Source organism: Pan troglodytes, chromosome 7 (assembly GCF_028858775.2).
Source record: "Pan troglodytes isolate AG18354 chromosome 7, NHGRI_mPanTro3-v2.0_pri, whole genome shotgun sequence".
Taxonomy (NCBI): domain Eukaryota; kingdom Metazoa; phylum Chordata; class Mammalia; order Primates; family Hominidae; genus Pan; species Pan troglodytes.
In genome coordinates, this window is record NC_072405.2 from 59,255,031 (window position 1) to 59,279,572 (window position 24,542).

The 24,542-nt window shown below is 34.8% G+C and overlaps 1 protein-coding gene across 8 annotated transcripts in view; it reads left to right on the forward strand.

The window, feature by feature from the left end:
* Positions 1 to 24,542, forward strand: part of SNTG1 (syntrophin gamma 1) — an 869,847-nt gene that overhangs the window by 767,063 nt on the left and 78,242 nt on the right. For all 8 annotated transcript variants that reach the window (XM_063817091.1, XM_009455347.5, XM_009455346.5 and 5 more), the window contains 2 exons: positions 10,167 to 10,319; positions 14,455 to 14,547. In XM_063817091.1, the coding sequence (XP_063673161.1) occupies positions 10,167 to 10,319; positions 14,455 to 14,547 (246 nt within the window). The remainder of the gene's footprint in view (positions 1 to 10,166; positions 10,320 to 14,454; positions 14,548 to 24,542) is intronic.

A 24,542-nucleotide genomic window follows, 5' to 3' on the forward strand; every position in this document is an offset into this window, starting at 1 on the left:
GAGGAGACTGAATTAGTAATAAGAAGTCTCCCATCAGAGAAAATCCCAAGGCCTGATGGCCTCACTGTTGAATTCTATCAAACATTTTAAAAAGAACTGATGCCAATTTTCTACCAATTACTCCAAATAATTCTTGAGGGAACACTTCCAAACTCTTTTTGTGAGGATAACATTACCCTGATACCAAAGGCAAAGACATCATAAGAAAAGAAAATTATAGGCCAACACACTTTATAAACATAACTGTGAAAATCCTCAACATAATACTAGCCAACCAAATTCAACAACACATTAAAATAATCATTTACCAGGATCAAGTGGGATTTATCCCTGGAATGCAAAGATGGTTCAACATTTGCAAATTAATAAGTGGGATATGCCACATTAATGAAATGAAGGACAAATATCATATAATTATTTTATAAAACACAAAGCATTTGACAAAATTCAACATTCTTTTATAATTAAAAAAAAACTCCCAACAGATTAGTTATAAAAGAAATGTACTTCAACACAATAAAGGCCATATATGACAAGCCAAAAGTCAACATTACTCTCAACAAGGAAAAGTTAAAAGCATTTCCTGTAAGACCTGAAACAAAACAAGAATGCCCACTATCACCACTCCTATTCATTATAGTGTTGAAGGTCCAAGCCAGAGAAATTAGGCAAGAGGAAGGAATAAATGGCATACAGACTGAAAAAGAAAATACTAAATTGTCCTGGTTTGCAGGTGATACGATCTTATATGTTAAAAAAACCCAAGATCCCCCAACTCACACACACACACACACACACACACACAAAACCGTTAAAAATAGAAACAAATTTAGGAAAGTTACAGGATACAATATCAACACAAAAATTAGTAGTGTTTCTTTACATTAACAACCAATGTTTTAAAAAAATCAAACAATACCATTTGTAATAGATACACAAAATGCTTAGCAATGGACTGTTTCTGACAGTCAAGTATAGTTTATTTACTGAGTAGATAAGCCAAAATATTAATAATTATTCCTAAATGAAGGAATTATGAGTGACTTTTAATTTTTGTCTGTTTTTATTTCTTATTTATTTATACTTAGGAAGTACCAGTGTATATTTCTTACATGCATATATTGTGTAGTGGTGAAGTGTGAGCTTCTAGTGCACCTATTACCCAAATAGGTAAATTTTTAATCTTTACCCATATTCCACCCTCTTACCCTTTGAAGTCTTCAATGTCTATTATTCCATTCTATATGTCGAGGCTTACCCATTGTTTAGTTCCCAATTATAGGTAAGGATCTACAGTATTTGACTTTCTATTTCTGAGTTATTTCATTTAGGATAACGGCCTCCAGTTCCATCAATATTGCTGCAAAAGACATAATTGTATTCTTTTTAATGGATGAGTAGTATTGAATTATATATACATATATGTATATATATAATTTTTGTTATTCATCACATAGGTTGATTCCATATGTTTGCTATTTTGAATAGTGCTGTGATAAACATATGAGTTCAGGTCATGTTTTGATAAAATGGTTTCTTTTCCTTTGGGTATATACCCAGTAGTGGAATTGCTAGATTGAATAGTAGTTCTATTTTTATTTCTTTGAGGAATCTCCATATTGTTTTCCATAAAGTTTGTACCAATTTGCATTTTCACCAACAGTGTATAAGCATTTCCTTTTCTCTATATCTTCACCAAATCTGTTATTTTATGACATTTTAGTAATAGCCATTCTGACTGGGATAAGATGGTATCTCACTGTGGCTTAAATTTGAATTTATCTTATGATTGGTGATGTTGAGCATTTTTTCAAATGTCTGATGGTCACTTGTATGTTTTCTTTTGACAAAATGTCTGTTCATGTCCTTTGCCCACTTTTTAATAGGGTTATTTGTTTTCTTCTTGTGGAGTTGTCTGAGTTCCTCATAGATTCTGGGTATTAGCCCTCTCTTAGTTGCATGGCTTGAAAATATTTTTTTCTCATTCTTAGGTTGTATATTTACTTTGTCAGTTATTTCTTTTGCTTTGCAGAAGTTTTTAATTTAATTAAGTCCTATGTTTGCTTTGAGGACTTTGTCATAAAATCTTTGCCTAGGCCAATGTCCAGAAGACATCCCTAGGTTTTCTTCTAGAATATTAATAGTTTCGAGTCTTATGGTCTTTAATTCATCTTGAGTTAATTTTTTATATGGTGATTGATAGGAGTCTGGTTTCATTTTCTGCATATGGCCATCCAATTTTCCTGGCACCATTTATGAAATAAGATGTCCTTTACCCAGTGTATATTCTTGTTGACTTTGACAAAGTTCACTTGGCTGTAGGTATATAGCTTTATTTCTGGGATCTCTCTTCTGTTCCATTGATCTATTTGTCTGTTTTTATGCCAGTACCATGCTATTTTGCTTACTATAGACATCTAGTATTATTTGAATTCAGGTAATGTGATGCCTCCAGCTTTGTTATTTTTGTTTATGGTTGCTTTGGCTAATTTGGGGTCTTTTGGGGTTCCATATCAATTTTAGAATTTATTTTCTAATCTGTGAAATATGACTTTGGTACTTTGATAGACATTGCATTGAAATTGTAAATTGTTTTGGGAAATATGGCCATTTTAACAATATTAATTCTATTGATCCATAAGTATGGGCTGTTTTGTCATTTGTTTGTGTCAACTATAATTTCTTTTATCAGTGTTTTGCAGTTTTTCTGGTAGATCTCTTTTTCCTCCTTGCTTAAATATATTTCTGAGTTTTTTTGGAAGTTATTATAAATAAGATTGCCCTCCTTTCAACTGCATTATTGTTGCTGTGTAGAAAAGCTACTGATTTTTGTATGTTAATTTTGTATTGTGAAACTTTATTGAATTTATTCATTGAATATAAAAGTTTTTTGGTGTAGTCTTTAGATTTTTTGAGATACATGATTATATCATCAGCAAACAAGGATAATTGACTTTCTGTTTTCCAATGTGGATGACTTTGGTTTATTTCTCTTGCCTAATTGTTCTGGCTAGTACTTTATTACTATGTTAAATAGGAGTGGTAAGAGTGGACATACTTCTCATAGTCCAGTTCTTATGGGGAATACTTTCAACTTTTCGATTTTCAGTATGATGTTGACTGTGGGTTTGTCATATATGACCTTTATTATTTTGAGGTATGTTCCTTCTATGCCTCATTTGTTGAGGGTTTTGAGCTTGTGCTCTTATGAAGCAATGTTGAATTTTAAAAAATTCTTTTTCTGTGTCTGTTGAGATGATCATATGATTTTTGGCCTTAATTCTGTTTAGGTAATGTATGACATTTATTTGTTTGCATATGTTGAATCATTCTTGCATCTCTGGTGTAAAATCAAGTTGGTCATGATGTAATATCTTTTTGATGTGTTGGATTTAGTTTGTTGAGAATTTATTGATAATTTTTATATCTGTGTTAATTAGGGATATAGGTCTGTAGTTTTATTTTTTGTTATTGTGTTTCTGGCTGACTTTGGTGTCAGGGTGATACAGGCTTTGCATAATAAGTTAGGGAGAAATTCCTTTTCAATTTTTTGAAAAGTTTCAGGAGTATTGGCACCAGTTCTTCCTTGTACATTTGCTAGAATTTGGTTGTGGATCCATCTGTTCCTGGGATTTTCTTTGTTGGGAGACTTTTCTTAGTTGGGAGATTTTTTTATTGGATTTTAAATCCAATGTTGTTATTTCTCTATTCATGGTTTTTATTTCTTCCTGATTCAATCTTAGGAAGTAGTAAGTTTTCAGGAATTTGTCCATTTCCTCTAGGTTTTCTAGTTTGTGAGCATATAAGCATAAGGGTGTGGACTCAGTACTGCTACCTTGGCCAAGAGGAGTGAGATGTGATTCTCTCTCATGCCCCCATTTTTGGTGGGGCTCACCACCTTCTCAACTTTGTCAGTAGGTTTGGCTATTCACTTAGTTAGTGCAGTTTACTTCTAGTTGTCAACACAAGCTGCCCCAGGCCTTAGGAGTCACTGCACAGCCCAACACTATGCCTCCCAAACAAATCCCCTCCTGTACTGGCGGGAGAAGGGGGTGAAGTGGAAGATGGGGTGAGCCTGGTTCCAGCATGCCAATGGCTGGAGCCCATGCCATACTTGATTCTCGGTTCTGGCTGTGGGAACCTCTTCCCTGCTTGAGCACCAGATCCCCAGGATACAGCTAGAGCCTCTTTAATGACAAAGGCTGCCCCTGCTGCTAGTTTTCAGGACTGTGCACAGCTTGCAAAGAGCTAGGATCAAGAATGGTGTTCTGTTGTATGTTCCGAGGTCTCGGGAAGTGCATGGGACACTTCCCAGAGCAGGTACTTCTTACAGTCTCCCAGCCACCCCCCAAGGTAGATCTAGGGCTTAGAAAAGTCATGGTGCTCTACCGTGGCCTGAATTATATGATTCTATAGTGGGAAATTGGACCACAGAAACATACTCACCCTCTCCCATATTGGGAATTTACTCTCTTCTCATTTTCAGCCAGTCCCACAGCCACACAGGCTGACTGTTCTTCTTTTTCTGGTCAGATTCTGGAGTTTCTTCATGTGTTACTGTTGAACTCCTGTGTTCTCTCTTGGATAATATGTTTGTAAACAAAAAAGTGACTGAGGTGGATCTTAATCAATTAGAGATTTATTTTGCCAAGGTTGAGAACATGCCTGGGAAAAAGAAACACAAATCACAAGGAGATCTGTACCCTGTGCTTTTTTTAAAAAAGGGTTCTGGGAACTTCAATATTTAACAGGGAAAAAGCAAGCAGGAAGAGGAAGAAAGAAAAAAAGTCTGGGTAGGCAATGAGATAAGTGGTCACGTTCTTGTGAGGATCTTACTAATGAGCAGAAAAGCTACATTTTACGTAAAGTAAAGTAAACATGAAATTACAGCTTTTTGGGAATGAAAGGAAGGCAGTTTTTTCATGACTAACTACCTAAACTTAGCCCTTTGGTATAGTGAGTTTGGGGTCCCAATATTTGATTTTGCTTTCATATGTGCAAAGTGTGATTGTCTACACACCATTGTCATTCTTCTAAGTGGATGAAGTACCCTGGAAAAGCATCTAGTCAGCCATCTTGAAAAAAAAACCTGTTGTTTCTTTGTAATATTGCTTTATAAATCTGAGAGAACTTGGAACAAATCTAACAAAATAGAAGATACTTCTGGAGAAGTGAGAGAATTGAGAAAAATGCAACTGATGAGTTCTTGATATGTTTAGCTATTATTATTATCATTACCATTATTAAATGATACTTTCCAGTTGGCAAAAAAGTATTCTGGAGGCTATTCTTTCTACTGGGGCATAAGTCAAACTATGACAAAAGAGAAATGCATGCAGAGAGCAAGCCATAGAAGGCAAGTTAGGAAATGATACAAATATTTATCTGTATTTATTTTATTGAATCAATACTGACAACAAAAATTTCCAACATTGATTAAGTACTTCCAAGTATTAGAGACTAAGCAAAGAATTAAATATAGTATCTTATTTAATCATCAGATCAATTAATTATTTCCACTTTAGTGATGAGTGAAGGAAGCTATATATATGGTAATCAACTTGCCAAGGATTACCTACTAATAAATAAAAGAGAGGAGATTCAAATCAAGACAGAATTCTGAAGCTAGAACTTTTGTTCTTATCACCTTATGACAGCTCCTGCATGTGTGTTAGAGAGAGAATGAGGGTGAGAAAGAGGAATATATACATTCTTATTTAAACCTATGTGGATAATCGTGTAAATACTCCTTATTATACTAATGCTTCTAGTCAATGCCAGTCTCTAAGAGTATCTTATTTAGTTTTTCAGTTAGTTATATATATATTATTACTTGCATATAACTTGATAATGACTGCAACCATAAAGGAACACAATCTTTTGAAATGTTATAGGCAGCAAAGGTAGAAACTCTAGTAAAAGAAATCTAGTGTCAATGATTTTATATGATTACGTTGAAAGTAGATCTTTAAAATGATTGAGCTATAGTCACTTTTCACTAAATTTCTAATAAAGGAACCCCTGCTTTTTCCAAAGTTTCTCCTCCTCCCACCCATCCACTCTTAGCCATCTAAAGCTTAGAGTCTGTGCTGCCCCCTTCTCACTTAACTCTCCAATATCTTTTCCTGGCAGGTGCATTCTATGAATTTCTTAGCAGGATCACCTGGTCTTTTTCAGGCTTGCACCAGGTTGCTCTTGCATTTGTCTTTAAGTCCTTGATGGTACTACAGTCTCTCCCTACAATACAACTTTCCCCCTCCTACTTTCCCTCAAGATGATTTATCGTTCCTTATTCTGCTTCCTTAGCATGATACCTCTATAGCACTGTCATATGCTCGTTATTTTAACATATTTATCTCCCTCACTAAAATGAGACCTGGGTGCTCAGATGCCATTTGCAGTGTGAGTCAGTTCATGAGAAGTATATTATAAATAACAACAGGAAATGGCAAGAAGTTTTCAGAGATGCTGAAACTATATTTGCAGAGTTGATTAGAGGATGCTTTGTCTGAGAGAGAGTCACGACTTGGGTAATATAACAGAAGATCTTAAATTGAGTTTTAAAAGAGCAAAGGAGTAAAGTTTTGCTAAGAGAATAGAAAATCTTACATGAAGTCCATTTTAAGATCCTATTGCTACATGTGATTTATGAAAAGGAAAAAATAACAAAATTTTCTGACTAATAATGACATTAGATAATATTTTTTATTATAAGGAAAATGAAGGGCAATTTAATAAACCATAAAATTGGCAAGGTTTCTGGAAACTGCAACGTTTAGTTATAGTTTTTTTTGCCAATTTATCAATTTAAAAAGCTAAGGTAGATGTTGAAATATCTGCAGTATAAAGAGAGGGCATACTAAAATTTTTGCTATAGTAGCTTGTCATTATACTGTGTTTAAGTCCAAACTTTATAACCAGATCAATCATCCCATGTCCTTCCCTAGCTTCAGCTCTCAATGTTTCTGCCTCCTTTTCTTAGAATCTCTGAAATGCCTGACTTGGCCCCAGCCAGTCCCATCCACTGTCTGGAAAGAACACCCTTTTTCTATACTTTATCTTTGATATTCTACTCGTTTTCAGCCACTGTTTAAAATTTACTTCCTAGAGAACATTTCTCTAGCTTTTCAATCTATTGTGATATAATACCTTTTTCTTCTTCTCCTTCTTCTTCTTCTTCGCATTCCTCTTCCTCTTCCTCTTCTTCCTCCTCTTTTTCTTCCTCTTCTTTTTCTTCTTCCTTCTTCTTCTTCTTCACCTTCCTCTTCCACTTCCTCTTCCACTTCTTCTTCTTCTTCTTCTTCTTCTTCTTCTTCTTCTTCTTCTTCTTCTTCTTCTTCTTCTTCTTCTTCTTTTCTTCTTCTTCTCCTTCTCCTCCTCCTCCTCCTCCTCCTCCTCCTTCTCCCTCTTCTTCTTCCTCTTCTTCTTCCTCTTTTTGAGATGGAGTTTCCCTCTGGTTGCCCACGCTGGAGTGCAGTGGCACAGTCTTGGCTCACTGCAACCTCCTCATCCCAGGTTCAAGTGATTCTCCTGCCTCAGACTCCCACGTAGCTGGAATTACAGGGATGCACCACCATGTCCGGCTAATTTTTGTATTTTTAGTAGAAATGGGGTTTCACCGTGTGGGACAGTCTGGTCTGGAACTCCCAACCTCTAGTGATCTGCCCACCTCGGCCTCCCAAATTGCTGGGATTACTGACATGAGCCACTGCGCCCAGCCTCTTATTTTTTTTTTATAATGGCATTTACAATAATTTGTACTAATATATTTACTTGCGTGGTTATTATCTCTCATTGTTCCCTCCATAGATATTATAAACCCAAAACTGCTAAAAAGTATTTACAATTTATCATTGGATTGTACTCTCAAACATATTATGTTTTCATTTTTTTCTCCCTTCAGACAGAGTAGGAAAATCAACAAGCACAGCGTTTATCGTCCTTTTAGCTTTCTGAGCATCTACTGGCAGCAAGGGTCAGAGCTAAATTCTACAACCCTGGAAGTAAATGCCTTCCATTAGCTCTCTTCCAGCAATTATAAGAATGCAAGCAGGAAACAATGAAAATAGTTATTATTTTTTAAACATTTGCCAGAGCAGAGAATTCCATCTAACATTTTGGGTGTTTAATAATGATACACTTACACCCCTCCTTATGAGAAATGATTACAGATACCAGTGATTAACCCTTTGACAATTTTCAGTACACTGCATAGATACAGCATATATACAGTCATTTAACAACTGAGATATATTTCAGGAAATGCCTCTCAGTTAGATGGTTCTACTGTTGTATGAACACCACAGAATTTGCTTGCACAACCTGAGACAGCATAACGTACTGCACAGCGAGGTTATACAGTACAGCCTATTTCTCCTAGGTTACACACATGTATAGCATATGACTGTACTGAATACTGTAGGCAAAAGTAACATAATGGTAAGTAGTTGTTTAAACACATCTACACATAGAAAAAGTAAAGTAAAAGTACAATCTCAAAGATTTTTTAAAAAAATGATACACAGGTACAGGGCGTTTACCATGAATGGAGTTTGCAGGATGATAGTTGCTCTGGGTGAGTCAATGAATGAGTGATGAGTAAATGTGAAGGCCTAGGATGTTACTATACAGCACTATAGACTTTATAAATACTGAGCACTTAGACTACACAACATTTATAAAAAGTATTTTTTTCTGCAATAATAAACTAACCTTAGCTTACTGTAACATTTTTTACTTTACAAAGTTAATTTTTTCAACTTTGGCGTTTTTTGTAAAAGTGCTTATCTTAAAACACAAACACATTATGTAGCTGTACAAAATTATTCTATATCCTTATTCTCTACATTTTTTTCTACTTTTAAATTTACAAATTACTTTTTTATTTTTGGCTTTTTAAAATTTTTATAAAAAGTAAGACAGAAACACACACATTAGCCTTGGCCTGCATATAGTCAGGATGAGTTCCACCATCACATCTTGTCCCACTGGAAGGTCTTCAGGGGCAATAACACGCATGGAGCTGTCATTTCTTATGATAATGATGCTGTCTTCTGGATACCTTCTGAAGGAACTGCTTGAGCCTGTTTTATAGTTAACTATATTTTTAATAAATAGAAGGAGTACACTAAAAATAGGAGTACAGTAAATACAGTAATATTTACTGTATTACTATAATACAGTAAATACATAAACCAGTAACATAATCTTTCTTATCATCATTATTATTATGTAGCATACATCATAATCGTATGTGCTAGACTTAAACAGCTGTCAGCACAGCAGGTTTGTTTACACCAGCATGACCACAAACACAAGAGTAATGCATTGCTCTATGACATTACAATGGCTATGACATTGCTAGGGGATAGAAATTTTTCAGCTCCCTTATAACCTTATAGGATCACCGTCTCATATGCAGTTCATCATTAACCCAAACATCCTTATGCGGCACATGACTGTATTTAAAATGCTATATCTGACATGTTGCATTGGGTTACTCTGTTTCATAAATTATTTGCTTCACTTTTTTTTCTCATGTTAATATCTCTTAAATTGGAATACATGTAAATTTGTGAACACTTCAGTTGAAAACTTCTGGTAAGACCAAGAAATTGCCAGCATCAAAGTCGTTTTTTTGATACAATGAAATACAGTTACACAAGTAGGGTAAATAATGCGTTTTTTTTAAGCAATATTATTGCTGTAGACAAATTAGACTCATTTTCTTTTTCATTTCTCATGGAGAAGAATGTTTTGGTTTGCTTATAAAGTTCCTTAAAATTTACAAACATGTTCACAAGCATTATTTAATTTCAACATCATAACAGTTATGTAAGGAAGGGAAGAGATAGTGTGTCACCCCTTTGTAGAGTAATAAACCAAGTCTTGTATGTTAAATGCTTTGGTGGTTATATTGTTAGTAAGAGATGAAGCCAGAAACCCTAACTTCTATTTTATGGACATGCTTCAGTGTAAAGACAGAGAAGTCATGTGTTGGGGCTTTGAAGCCCGGAGTTCTGGTATAATGTCTAATGAAGACTTGGTGAATTCGCAGAGTGTTGTCTTTTTACCTGTGGCTTCTGCACCTTGGTCCAGTCAGGAATGGCCAGGTTAGCAATGTGAAGTGATGTGTGCCAGTCTGTGTAACTCCAGGTTTTCACCAGGACAGTGACCTGCTGGACCGACGGAAACACTGCTTCACCGTGCAGTCTGAGTCTGGGGAGGACCTGTACTTCTCAGTGGAGCTGGAAAGTGACCTCGCCCAGTGGGAAAGAGCCTTCCAGACAGCAACCTTTCTAGAAGTAGAACGGATACAGGTGAGAGTCCGTGGGACTGCAGGATGTGTGGCTCCCTCAGATGCATGACCACTTCCCTAGAGTTCTAATATCATTCCAAAGTAGTGTAAAAATACAGTTCTGGGAATCTTGACCTCAAATACATTCTATAATTAGCCATTTTTGTTTAGTGACTAGTAATACAGCTCCGAATAAAATTTTAATTTTTCCACGACTTGATCTTTCCAGGCTATTTCCTACTACTAATTAAAAACATATTTCTAATTTTAATTAGACATTGCTCTGACTTAAATCTAATATAGAAAATACTCTGATTTAATGAATTGTTGACAAGGTCACTTCCTGTTCTCCAAATATGACCTCCTAATTTCCAGCCTGTTGGTGTCATTTACTCACAATGCTCTTTCCCTTTGCCTCCATCCTTCAAAGCCACACAGAGTTTTTGAGACTTTTTATCAAAGGTCATATCATCCAGGAGCATGTCCCTGATTTCCAGTCCACCCTGCCTAATGCTTGCCAATACTCCTTCTACAACTATCCTGTTCAAACAACTCTTCTTCTCACTTTTGAACACAATGTAATGTACTTTTCTGGGTTTTTTTTACAGATAAGAAAACACAAACTAATCAATTGTATTCATACTACTCATGAAAAACAATTACATTTTTACATGAAGTCATTAACACATACAACAATAAAAATCATAAAAGTAATATATCTGATTAGAAATACAATATAGGAAATAGATTTAAAAATAGTGTAGTTTAGTGATAAAATTTATACTGTGTTTTCTACTAATTTATAGCAGCATCTATAAGATTCTTCTATTTATTTGTCTTTTTTTTTAAGGATTGCACACACTCGGTCTGTTTTGTATTGCAGTAACATGTGCTTGTTATTCCCTGCACTAAATTATAGGTTGTTTGGAATTATCTTATCATGTGCCAACCAAAGTCCAGTGCATTTTGCACATCATGAGTATTCAACAGATATTTATTGAACTTAGTTTCTTAAGTGTGAAGTTATACACTAGATCAAACTTTATAGAGCCCTCAGCCTCTGTCTTCACAAGACCATTGAACAAAACAGCCTCCCAAAGTTGGTCCTGTGGCTGACCTCAAACAGACCTGTGGACAAATTAAAAGATTTTCACGCGCTTGCCACATGCAAATAGATCCATAGAGCAAGGACCTAAATACACACATGGACACTTAATTTTGAAAACAAATGTGTTGAATAATCTAGCATTGACTATACTGGAATGTTTGTGTAAAACAGGATTGTTGGATACATATATTTTGAACATGTTGAACTGATTTCTATTTTCTGACTACAAACCTCTGTAATCAACACATCAAGTTGTACCAGTGTGACATTACAATCAGGGGAAGAGGACAGAAAGAAAACTCCAATTATAGTTTTTTTAATTGTTCAGTTGACTCTTTTCAATAACTCTGCTTTTATCTTCATGCATCTAAAAAGTCTTAAATAGCCAAAAAATAGTTTCCACAATTAGAACCTCAATTCAAAAAAATAGATATTATATCAAAAATGGAAACAAAAATATATTAAATATGATTTTATTCTGAGTCAAGATCCAAGACCATTTAAAGCATTAAAATATAATTTAATGGAATGCAAGTTGACAGTTTTGTTATTGAAATTTATATTTTTAGGTTTCTAAAATTATTATTTCTCTACAATAGTCCACTTCGCTTGGAAACAACTACATGGTAATTTTAACATTTTGGTTCCAATTTAGTATTTTATTTTAAGTCTCCTGATATTTATAAATTAGATAGAGATAAAATCTGAATCTGGGCTTTGTATTCTGTAAACTGATACTCAGTGAAATACATTGGCCTATTTCCTTACCCATTCACAATGCCAGTGTAAGATAAACATCAGAAGTGAAAGGTAAAACATTTAATGTCTTTTTAGCTTTTAGTTGCTCTACAGATTTTATAACTCTTATTTATTTACCATATAAGAAATCAATGAACACCTTTGTAGTATTACTTTCAAATTTAACGTATGTGAATATATTTACATGAAGAACCTTAACACGTTTTTCTTCTATATTCTTAATTTATCACTTCCAGTAAAGTTGGTAGGGAATTAAATAAAGAACGAATGTAAGTTCTATCGTAAAATAAGCAGAAAGAAAAAAATTAATGAATTGACTTTCAAAGTGTTCCTCATTTAAACTTCCTTAAAAAGGATAATTTATTTATTGATTTTTCTCTGTATAATTTGTTTTTAAGGAAACAAATTAAACAACAAATTAAATATTTCAATATTAAACAAATTAACTATACACATGATATGCTATTAATATTATAAATGATAGAACTTGAGTCTGTATATAAATTGAGACTTCAATGAGTCTCAATTTATAGCACATCTATTTGTTTCAATTTCATGATTATTGAGAAAATCTAATTTAATTTGTAATGCTGAACTTAATAAAAAAATTTTAATACACTGCACCGAATTTATTTTCACCTGACATTTTCTTGTTTAAATGACAGTGCTTGAAATTAGCAAACCATTATGTCTAAATTAGGAGAAAATTTTATGGCCTTAAACATTCCTTAATGTTGATAATAGTTTTAATAAAGTGCTAATGGGTGGATGTAAGCATGCACAATGCTTATGTATTAAACAAATATAATTACTCCTGAAAATGGACTTTTGAGGCCCATTAAGTATGTTCTTTAGTCTGCTTTTTTTAAAAAAATGTAACTCCCAAAGAACAATTTTGCATTATTATAATTTTTGTATGCTAATAAGGCTTAAACACATGAATGTAATTTTTGGTGAAGGCAACTCGATGTATTTAGTCATGATTACATTCAGAATGGGATTCAATTAATGTAGTTTTATATACAGTATTATAAAAACAAATACAATGCAAGGATAGGTGTTAAAAATTTGCTTCAGATAAACTTCTCTTCCTTTTTTTCTTCTCTCTCTTTGTCTCTTTCTCTCTATTTCTGTCTCATCTCATACATGGATCACAAATATTTTTCATGATTGGAATATCCCACTACGATTTAAAATTAAATGCAAATAAAACTGGCTTATAGATGTAACAATACATTGTGTCGTATATAAGCCTTAAGTTTTTATTTCATATTTGATTTATATCCTGTTTTCTTTATATTTCAGTATCCATATTTACTATGAAAAATTAGGCTGGGCACAGTGGCTCACGCCTGTAATCCCAGCACTTTGGGAGGCCGAGGCGGGTGGATCACGAGGTCAGGCGTTCGAGACCAGCCCAGCCAAGATGGTGAAACCCCGTCTCTACTAAAAATACAAAAATTAGCCAGGCACGGTGGCGGGCGACTGTAATGCCAGTTACTCGGGAGGCCGAGGGAAGAGAATTTATTGAACCCAATAGACAGAGGTTGCAGTGAGCCGACACCGCACCACTACGCTCTAGCCTGAGCAACAGAGCAAGACTCTGTTTCAAAAAAAAAAAAACAAGAAAAATTATAATATTATCTGATCTCATTGTGAAAAGTAATTACTTGTTGATTTTTAAAGAATTATCTGTAGTTATAAACAAATAAATTGGAAAGTGGTAAATATCTGTAGGAATATCTCGTGCAATATCGAAGAACAGAGTAAGACTGTTAAGATCAAGATCTATTCTTTTGGCTTGGTTACTGAATCTGTATTTGTGTGCATGAGAATGTGGTTTAATAATATCCATGAAATTGATATCCTGAGAATTCAAGACAGTGCTATTTAACAATAGTTCTCTTTTAGTTTAATGAAAATGGTTGGCTACAGTAAATAACAACTTAACATAAACTTGCCTACACCTAAAACTTTTTATATTATATACCACCTTTATTGTCAACACAGCAAAGACAGACAGTGTAGCACAATGTACAGACAAAACTAGAGGGAGCAGGATTGGAAACTCGGCCGGGCATACACCTTGGCAAGTTAAATAAAACCCAACACTCTCAGCTTCTGTTTCATTAACATTAAAATGTTGATAATACTCCCTTCTTTATACAATTATTGTTAATATTAAATTAGATATTGTATGAAGTACTTATTGCAGAAGCTGTAACATAGTTCTTAATATTGATATTGCATCAATAACATGAAAAGTAACAATACTTTCTGTTCTACCTAGTGCAAGACCTATGCATGTGTGCTAGAAAGTCATCTAATGGGACTCACAATCGATTTCAGCACAGGATTTATCTGCTTTGATGCTGCAACAAAGGTAATGTGTTCAGGTCAGCTCTGAGATATATGCTGCAAACATTCTAATTCAAGAATGATTTAAATGCCTCATAACTCCTTTCAGCATTTTAATTGTAATCATGTGTCAAATTTAAGATCTTCGTTTTTGTTAATGGAAGATAAATTATGCTTCGATCTGAAAAAAAGTTTGAATTTTTAATAAAACATATGTAGTACCACAAAACTATAACTATGTGAAAGTATTTATTTATAAGTCTATCTATGTATGTATCTATCTATCAATCATTTTCCTGTTTTTTAAAGATATGACTTTATAATTGAAGGGACATTTTCTTCCCCAAAAAGCAGTTTTTAAAAAACATGTTTCTTTATACTTTACCTGCATCAACTTCTGCAATACAAAAAGAAGGAAAACATGTTGTTGTTTTTTAAAAAATTATAGCTGATATGTTAGAATTATTGAATGCTGAAAATTTAAAGTTTAGTTTCTAGCCAGGGAGTAGGACTTTTATAAACACTTGACTTAATAAGGATTATGCACTGTGAGGTGCTCTTTTCCCAAAGTGTACATCTCTGGGAGTGATGCACATTGAATGACAGAGGGTGCCTACTCAGCCAGTCATACCTGAAAAAATCCAATTTTGATTATTATGGAATGACAAATGACAAAGCCAAAGCATTGCACATTGTTATCATTATTTTTAATTGGAAGCGATCTTAAAGCTCAACTGACCCCCATTCAACTGCTAATCTCCTTCTAGTCACTGCTACAGTTTGTGACGTGGGACTGTTGTCCCCATGGAAGACATCCTCTTCCCTCTCATTGAGGATCTCAGTTCCTTAGATCCATTCCATTTCCTCCTTCATCAAAGTATGCCTTGGGTATAAATTGATTTGTTCCTTCTCACTAATTTTAAGGATTCATGAGTAATCCTTTACCAGAACACACATATTTTATCTAGAAATTAAGTTTTGTGTAGGATTTTCTAAAGCAAATGGCAACAAAATAAAACAGTGATACAAATGTGTAAGAAAGATGGAGTGTAGGAGGCAGTGGGGGTTCTTGAGTTGGGAAAGATGAATGTCTAATGGTGGGATCCAGGTAGGATGCAGCCCTGTGTTCATTCACCTTGTGAATCTTCATGACTCAGCAGTTGGCATTGTCCTGCAAAATCTCACATCACTTAAAGATATATTTATTTTTATTTTAACATGGTAAAATTAGACAGCACACATTTGCTGGTTAGATTTGGCCATCTAATGTGTTGCCTTCACATCATGACAAAAGAATACTTGGTGAGTAAGGAATTTTAAATGCCAGTGACTCTTGAAAACTTTCAAATGAGGCTGCCATAAACTATTCCTATTACTAAAGTTTTTTTTTTATTAAATGTTCATCAAATCAAGATAGGCTCCTGAGTATTAAATCAATTTGATAAATTAATTGAATTATTAAATTATCAATTAAATGAGTAATAAGTTAATTTTATAAATAAATTTAGAAACAAATTACACTAACTAGAAAAGTCAAAGTCTGATTTTAAAAAGAAAACGCTATTGCCAGAATTGTCACCAAACTCTATTACATGAATGTGTAAGAATCTTACATTAGCGAATGAGAAAAATAAAATTCACATGAATATATTTCTGAGTATGTGAATCTATTCTGAGTTTATTTTAAAGCTAGCGTAATACAGACCTATGTCAGTGTCCTGTTGGCTCTGTATAATAAGGGAGAAAATCATGACACCAATGTCCTATCTGACATTCCTGTCTACTTCTGCTGGGTGTTCTGGGAACGAGTGCGTAGTCAGGAGTGTCTAAGTGAATGATTATGATGCCATCCAGGGAAAGCAGTTTAGTAGGAAATGAGAATTTAATCAGTCCAAGCTTGATACTCAGGGAAAGCACCAGAGGCCTTCAGGAATAATAGTCACTGTTCTATTTTCTGATTCTTTCATTGGAAGCATCTAACTTCAAGGTAATCTGAGAATTGGGAAAGGCTAAAAGGAATCTACACATTAATCAAGAAGGTTATATTATCCATCACAGATTATACTTGGAGAATGAAAGTAGGAGCTATTAATAGTTATGTCAGACATAAGGAGGAGGACAAGCATAAATGGAGATTCCTGGGCAAACCACTGAGCTGGGCTGACTGCAAGAAACTTGCACCCCTTCATCAGATGAGGCTGGAAGTTATTTTTAAATATGATAAAAAGCTAATTGTTACATACAAATCAAAACATGCTTTGTCTAATGTTTTATTAAAATAAATAATATCTAGTTATTTTCTATCTATTTTTTCTAAGTAATATGAATGTGAAAAATATCTTTAAGACTATATGTCCAACAGTTTTTGAATGTTTGGATTCAGGAGAGTTTACCCTTTAGCTGAACATGCTTTGTCCTTCTGCACTTCATCTTGATCAAGTCCTCCAACTTTGAAGTTACTACAGAAGCAAACCAAAGGTCTTGAAATAAAGAAGAGATTCCAGGAAAGGGGTGGACTCTATTCTGGGTCATTAATTGAGCTCCATATAAAGCAAATAGTGTATTCTTAATACATCAGTGAAGGAAAGAATTGCTGCATCTCTCTTATTGCAGGGAATGAGAGTCGGCATGATTTTAGATTACACCGGTATGCTAAACGTTTGGATATAGAGGGATTTCTGGGAATGTCGAGCTAATTCTCATTATTTACCACCTGTGCTTGGAAGTTCCCAGAGTAAACGATTACCCTTGACTTGCCAGAGCACAAGACGTATTAAATAGCATTCTGTTCCCTATACTTACATTTACATTAGTAGCATATCAGGAGGTGATACATTCTTCAGTTCCCTTACTGTTGCTGAGTGATTCCCTCCCTAATTCATTACTGTACAGCTCAGCTTGTTCTTTGTAATTCTCTTCCTTATTAAAATGTAGCATTTTCACTGTTAGAGAAGGGTATTATTATTATTATGTCAAAGTATAATGCTAACCATACTTAAATAATTTACATAGCTAAAAGCATAGTCTTGTTGCCATTATATTCTTTTAAAAATGTATATGTGCATTAATTAATTTTATATAGTGATAGAGTTCCTAGTTAAACAGAAACCTCATCAGTGGCATCTACAAAACACTCATTTAATTTGTGAATAAATCTTCACTGAATGCCTGCTGTCTCTTGAGAGACATGGGAGGGCATACACATCAGTCTTCACAGATGTTTCCTTGAAGTGGAGACGAGGAGGATGAAACTATCCAGACAGATATCTGTAAGTGAGGACGGACATGGAATTTGAGGGAAGAGGAGATGAGAAATCATGTCTGTGGGTATCTAAGAGCCAGATTTGAAAAAAGGTCCAGTTAAGAAATTGGAAGTGATTCTAAGAACAGAGGGATACCTTTAGGGTTTGAGACAAAGGAAAGAAATGATCAGATGTGTGTTTGAGAATAGAAAACTAGTGGAATAATGTACGACTGAAATTAAGACAATCTGGGCAAAACCCAGATTCCAAATGTGTTTTTAGATTCTTTTTCTTATTTTTTATTTTTTTTATTACACTTTAAGTTATTGGATACATGTGCAAAACATGCATGTTTTTTACATAGGTATACACGTGCCATGGTGGTTTGCTGTATCCATCAACCCGTCATCTAGGTTTTAACCTCCACCTGCATTAGGTATATGACCTAATGTTATCCCTCCCCATGTCCCCACCCCTCAACAGGCCCCAGTGTGTGACGTTCCCCTCCTTGTGTCTACCTGTTCTCATTGTTCAACTCCCACTTATGAGCAAGAACATGTGTTGTTTGGTTTTCTGTTCCTGCCTTAGTTTGCTGGGAATTATGGTTTCCAGCTTCATCCATATCCCTACAAAGGACATGAACTCATCCTTTTTTATGGCTGCATATACTCCATGGTGTATATGTGCCACATTTTCTTTATCCAGTCTATCATTGATGGGCTTCTGGGTAGGTTCCAAGTCTTTGCAATTGTAAATAGTGCTGCAATAAACATACGTGTGCATGTGTCTTTATAGGAGAATTTATAATCCTTTGGGTATATACCCAGTAATGGGATTGCTGGGTCAGATGGTATTTCTGGTTCTAGGTCCTTGAGGAATCACCACACTGTCTTCCACAATGGTTGAACTAATTTACACTCCCCACCAACAGTATAAAAGTATTCCTATTTCTCCACATCCTCGCCAGCATCTGTTGTTTCCTGACTTTTCAATGATCCCCATTCTAACTGGTGTGACATGGTATCACGTTGTGGTTTTGATTTGTATTTCTCTGATGACCAGTGATGATGAGCTTTTTTTCATATGTTTGTTGGCTACATAAATGTCTTCTTTTGAGAAGTGTCTGTTCATATCCTTCATCCACTTTTTGATGGGGTCGTTTGTTTTTTTCTCTTAAATTTGTTTAAGTTCCTTGTAGATTCTGGATATTAGATCTTTCTCAGATGGATAGATTACAAAAATTTTCTCCCATTCTGTAGGTTGCCTGTTCACTCTGATGATAGTTTCTTTTGCTGTGCAGAAGCTCTTTAGTTTAATGAGATCCCATTTGTTAAGCTTGGCTTTTGTTGTAATTGCTTTTGGTGTTTTAGTCATGAAGTCTTTGCCCATGTCTATGTCCTGGATGGAATTGCCTAGGTGTTCTTCTAGAGTTTTTATGGTTTTCAGTCTTATATTTAAGTCTTACGTTTAAGTCTTTAATCCATCTTGAGTTAATTTTTGTATAAGGTATAAGGAAGGGGTCCAGTTTCAGTTTCATGCATATGGCTAGCCAGTTTTCCCAACACCATTTATTAAATAGGGAATCCTGGCTGGGTGTGGTGGCTCACACCTGTAATTCCAGCACTTTGGGAGGCCAGGGCGGGCGGAACATGAAGTCAAGAGTTTAAGACCAGCATGACCAACATACTGAAACCTTGCCTCTACTAAAAATACAAAAAATTAGCTGGATGTGGTGGCAGGCACCTGTAATCCCAGCTACTCAGGAGGCTGAGGCAGGAGAATTGCTTGAACCCAGGAGACAGAGGTTGCCATGAGTGGACATCGCACCACTGCACTCCAGCCTGGGTGACAGTGTGAGACTCCATTTCAAAAAAAAAAAAGAAAAAGAAAAAGAAAAAAAGGCTGGGGGCAGGGAATCCTTTTCTTATTGCTTGTTTTTGTCAGATTTGTCAAAGATCAAATGGCTGTAGATGTGCGGTGTTATTTCTGATCCCTCTGCTCTCTTCCATTGGTCCATAAATCTGTTTTGGTACCAGTAACCATGCTGTTTTGGTTACTGTAGCCTAGTAGTATAGTTTGAAGTCAGGTAGCATGATGCCTCCAGGTTTGTTCTTTTTGATTAGGATTGTCTTGGCTATATGGGCTCTTTTTTGGTTCCCTATGAAATTTGACCTCTTCAAGGAGAACTACAAACTGCTGCTCAAGGAAATAAGAGAGGACACAAACAAATGAAAAAAAAATTCCATGTTCATGGATAGGAAGAATCAATGTCATGAAAATGGCCATAAGGTCCAAAGTGATTTATAGATTCATTGCTATTCCCATCAAGCTACCCTTGACTTTCTTCACAGAATCAGATTCCAGATTTTTGAAATCTGTCCTCCACTGGGCATTTGCCACTCTATCACATTCCTGAGAAAAAAATACATGCATGGATGACAAAGTCAAAGAATAACACTATGAATTGAGGGAGGAAAATGATCAGAGTGTAACCTGAGAACAAAGAGACATCAGTACAATTGAAAGTTAACGTTCCAGGAGGTGGGTGTGGAGAGGAAAGCTGGAGAAACAGATTGGGCCACATGATCAAGGTCCAGCACATGCTCGACCACAATCTAATTTACACAGTGGAAAGACCATTCTAGCTGAGGTACAGCTTGCATCAAGCAGGTGGGGGCAATACTTAATGGGTGTTTATGTTTTCCCTCGATGACTCATTATAGAATAACTTTGAACTTTTTTAGAATCATGGAATTTTGTAAAAACCAAAACCAAAAACAACAACAAAAACAAAACCCATAAAAGGTAGATACTTGTTATGGGCACTTCCCTTTTACGTTTTTGTTTTTGCTTTACAAAATTCCATGATTCTAAAAAAGTTTGAAAGTTATTCTTTATATAATAAGTATGGGCATCCAACAAATAACACCTGAGTGTTAGTAGTTAAAATAAGAATGAAGGCATTGGAATCCCACACCTGAGACCTAGCATTTACTCCTCCTGCTGCAACTCAGGAGTCACAGGGCTCCACGGGATGTCACTGTAGCACAAAGAATATTCATACTATGTAAATATCCATTGTGATTATTAGAACACCATAAATTTGACTCTTAAACATGGGTAAGAGTAAAAGACAGCATTACTCATATCATTGCTGGTCTCTAGAATACTAGGTCCCCCAAATTGTTATAGTCTGATTGTTTTTATTATTATTTAATGTTTTAATAGTTGAAATTGAGAATGGCTATGTTAGAATACTTATAAAGGCTTCTTTACTTCAATTTATTTAAGAGCCAGTACTGACACATAGCTTGTTAAAAACATTTTTTGAAAATCAAGATTGGTTAACAGATCTATGAAGATAATAAATATGAAGTAAAAGGAAACAGTCTTAAGAATGAGCTCTATCACAGGTTATAAGCTACTGTATACTATTATATAATGATTTTATGGTTTATTTTCTCTTTATCTCCTTTATTAGCCTTAATTGAATATACATTAAAAGCATTGTTATGGAGGATGATTGTTAAAACCCACTCACATGTATATTGACCTTCATTTTGCAAACTTACATTCTGAGAATTAAGAGGCAATCAACGTAATCTTAGCTGAAATCACTTCATTCTGGTTTTTCATATTTTTTCTACAAAATTAGAGGACTTAATTATTTTCCAAAATAATTATGATTTACAATTAAATTCACTGTTAACACATTAACATTTTAAGTTCATGAAATACCTTAATCTTTCTAATCCACTTAATCCTTTAAATCAACCCTGATTTCTAGAATGTTTCAAGGTAAAATTTGAATTGAAGTTAATATGGCCCTTTTTATTTTCGAAAATCTTTGATATGGCTTTGATAAACAGAAGGAGCTCTGAGCTACTGTTTCTCCCAAAGGTGTATAACCCTCATGTACACACATGTGCACACATACACACACTTTATTATACATCTTTAGGCTTTTTATATAAAGCATTTGTATGATCATAATATGAATTCCATAGCTTAAACTTCTCAACATAGAATTAACCTTTTATTTCTTAAATTTTATGTTATTATTCCATAATCTTTCAATTATTTCACATCAAAGACAGTTACTAAAAATATAAAAAAATTTGAAAACATCAAAATGAATTCTTTCTTGAAATGTCTCCTGTGTAAGTAGAAATCTTCACTATACAAGTTATAATATAGTTCTGACAATATTCACATAAATCTTAGCATTTTAAAATTATATATATATTTTTTTTCTAATTGTGTTGCAGCTCAACAATACAAAGAGCTGTTTGATGTGATTTTTATGTTCTTCTTCAGATAAATTATTTCTTCTTTGCTTTTAGGGGAATGAAGAACATTGTATTTATTGCAAAATGAACTCAGACATTTAGGGAAACTAGCTATCAGGTAGTTGTTTCCTAATCTTCAAGTATTTCAAAGATAGCCCTAAAGTAAATATTCAAAAAAATTTAAACAAAAAAATATTTTGAATGACATTCAAAAAAACCTAACTTTTCATGCAATATATTATTAATGTGTAATATAAAAAATAAAATTCCCTGCCTTTCTTATTCTTTTTATTTATTTATTTATTTTTCTTTTTGAAACGGAGTCTCACACTGTCACCCAGGCTGGAGTGCAGTGGCGCGATCTCAGCTCACTGCAAGTTCCACCCCCCGGGTTAACGCCATTCTCCTGCCTCAGCCTCCTGAGTAGCTGGGACTACAGGTGCCCGCCACCATGCCCGGCTAATTTTTTTTTTTGCATTTTTAGTGGAGACGAAGTTTCACCGTGTTAGCCAGGATGGACTCGATCTCCTGACCTCGTGATCCGCCTGCCTCGGCCTCCCAAAATGCTGGGATTACAGGCGTGAGCCACCACGCCCAGCTCTTACTCATTTCTTGATATACAAGGACATTGTAGAGCATTGTGAAAATTAACACATAATTAACTGCTATGTTTATAATTCAAATATAGAAAAAACAAAATCAAGAAAGATTCAAAAGGTCTTTGGCTAATATATAATTTCATACCCTTAAATTTTATGTCTTGTTTTCCTCCTCCTTAAATCTTTAATTTTTTATTCTTTCTTTCTGTGGCTTCTGATATATTTTATTTTTTTCTGGATTAATATTTTTATGACTAAGAATAACTGACTTCAAACTTTTCTCATCGTATTTTAGTTTACCTTTGCTTAAATTATCAGTTTTTATTTCCATAAAAGTTTTGTAACTCAAAGTATTATCCTTCAAACCTGCATGAATTGAATGGGAATGATATAACTTTGCTTTTCCTTACAGCGTTATTCTAAAATTAAATGAGATAGCATGTTAAAAATAATAAACTGTAAAACATAAGGTAGAGATTCTGAAACATCTGAGCATTATTTCCAGCTAGCCCATATTTCAATAGATCTTGTCTCAACCACAACATATCCTTTCATCTATAACTAGAATTTTATCATGCTTTTTCTTTCTGTTTCAAATTCCTCAGAACACATCAGGGAGTTGCTTCTGCAAATCATACAGACACTATGAGCCTCATTTTCTTCATCTCTAAAATGGATATGTGAATAACACTTTTCTCACAGGCTTATGGTAAAGTGTAAGCAAGAAAATGTGTGTGAAGTGTTTTGCACAGTGAGCCTTGCATGATGAACCCTTAGAAAGAGATGAACATTTCTGCCCCTCACAAACTGTGGGATAGTCCCACCCACTGCAGTACATGAGTACCAGCGGCCGTTTGCTACTGTGCTACCATCCCCAAGATGTCAAGGGGCACTGTGTTTTCTGTAAGTCTTGATCAACCAGTCAGCAGAGTTAATGTCTGTTACATTCCAGTCCTTAGGGTCTGTGCTTTTGGAGGTCTCTGTCCTTTTAGCCCAATGAAGATTGATGTTGAACAAGTAGTCATGAGTTTAAATGGTTCTTAGCAAAGAGAGTTCAGGATAACCTAGAAGCTACAAACTAGATTAAGGGGCTATTAGCAATAGTTGGAAAAAAATACATTTCACTTGAGAATTTGTAGGTCCTGGGTGTCTAAGTAGGCACACGGTGAAGGAAGATTGAAAGGCAAGTGTGAAATCCCTGAGACTTGACAGAACACTGACAGAGGAGGAGGAAAATTAGGGGTTGGGAAGGGCACACAAAAGTAAAATAGTCAGGCACCAAATCTGAGGAGCTTTGGACTTCATGTTGAAGAGTTGGCCCTTACATCAGCAGTGGCCCAAGTTTGCCATGTAACACATAATGACTATTCATCACTGCCTTATGAAAGTAAACATTTGTTTCTCGTGCTTCTGTGGGATTCAGAAGATTGATCTGGACAGGCTAATTTATATGGCTGCAGTTTGGATGGTTCTCTCGAACATCCTCTGATTGTTCCTTATTCTTCTCTAAGAATGAGGAGGTTAGCCCAGGCATGTCCTTTTCTTGTGAATGGCAAAGGGAGAAGAGAGAAAGCCCTAATGCACAATTCTATTTTAGTCTCTGTATTGGGAACAACTGCAAAATCCCACTGTCAGTCAAAGCATGTCATGTGGTTGAGGCCACTATCAAGTGGGAGGGCAGATCAGCCCGGTCCATAGAATTGGCATCAATAAAGTTCATAATTAAATTCTAGAAGTCATATTAGTAAATGTGAAGAATAGTGTGGCCTCAAAAATAAAACTATACAGATATTTATTAATTTGGCAGTTATTTTATAAAGTGCTTAATCTCTGTCAGTGGGCCAGCCTGCAGACAACCTTGAGGAGAACAGAGACAGTGGTTGTTTCTTA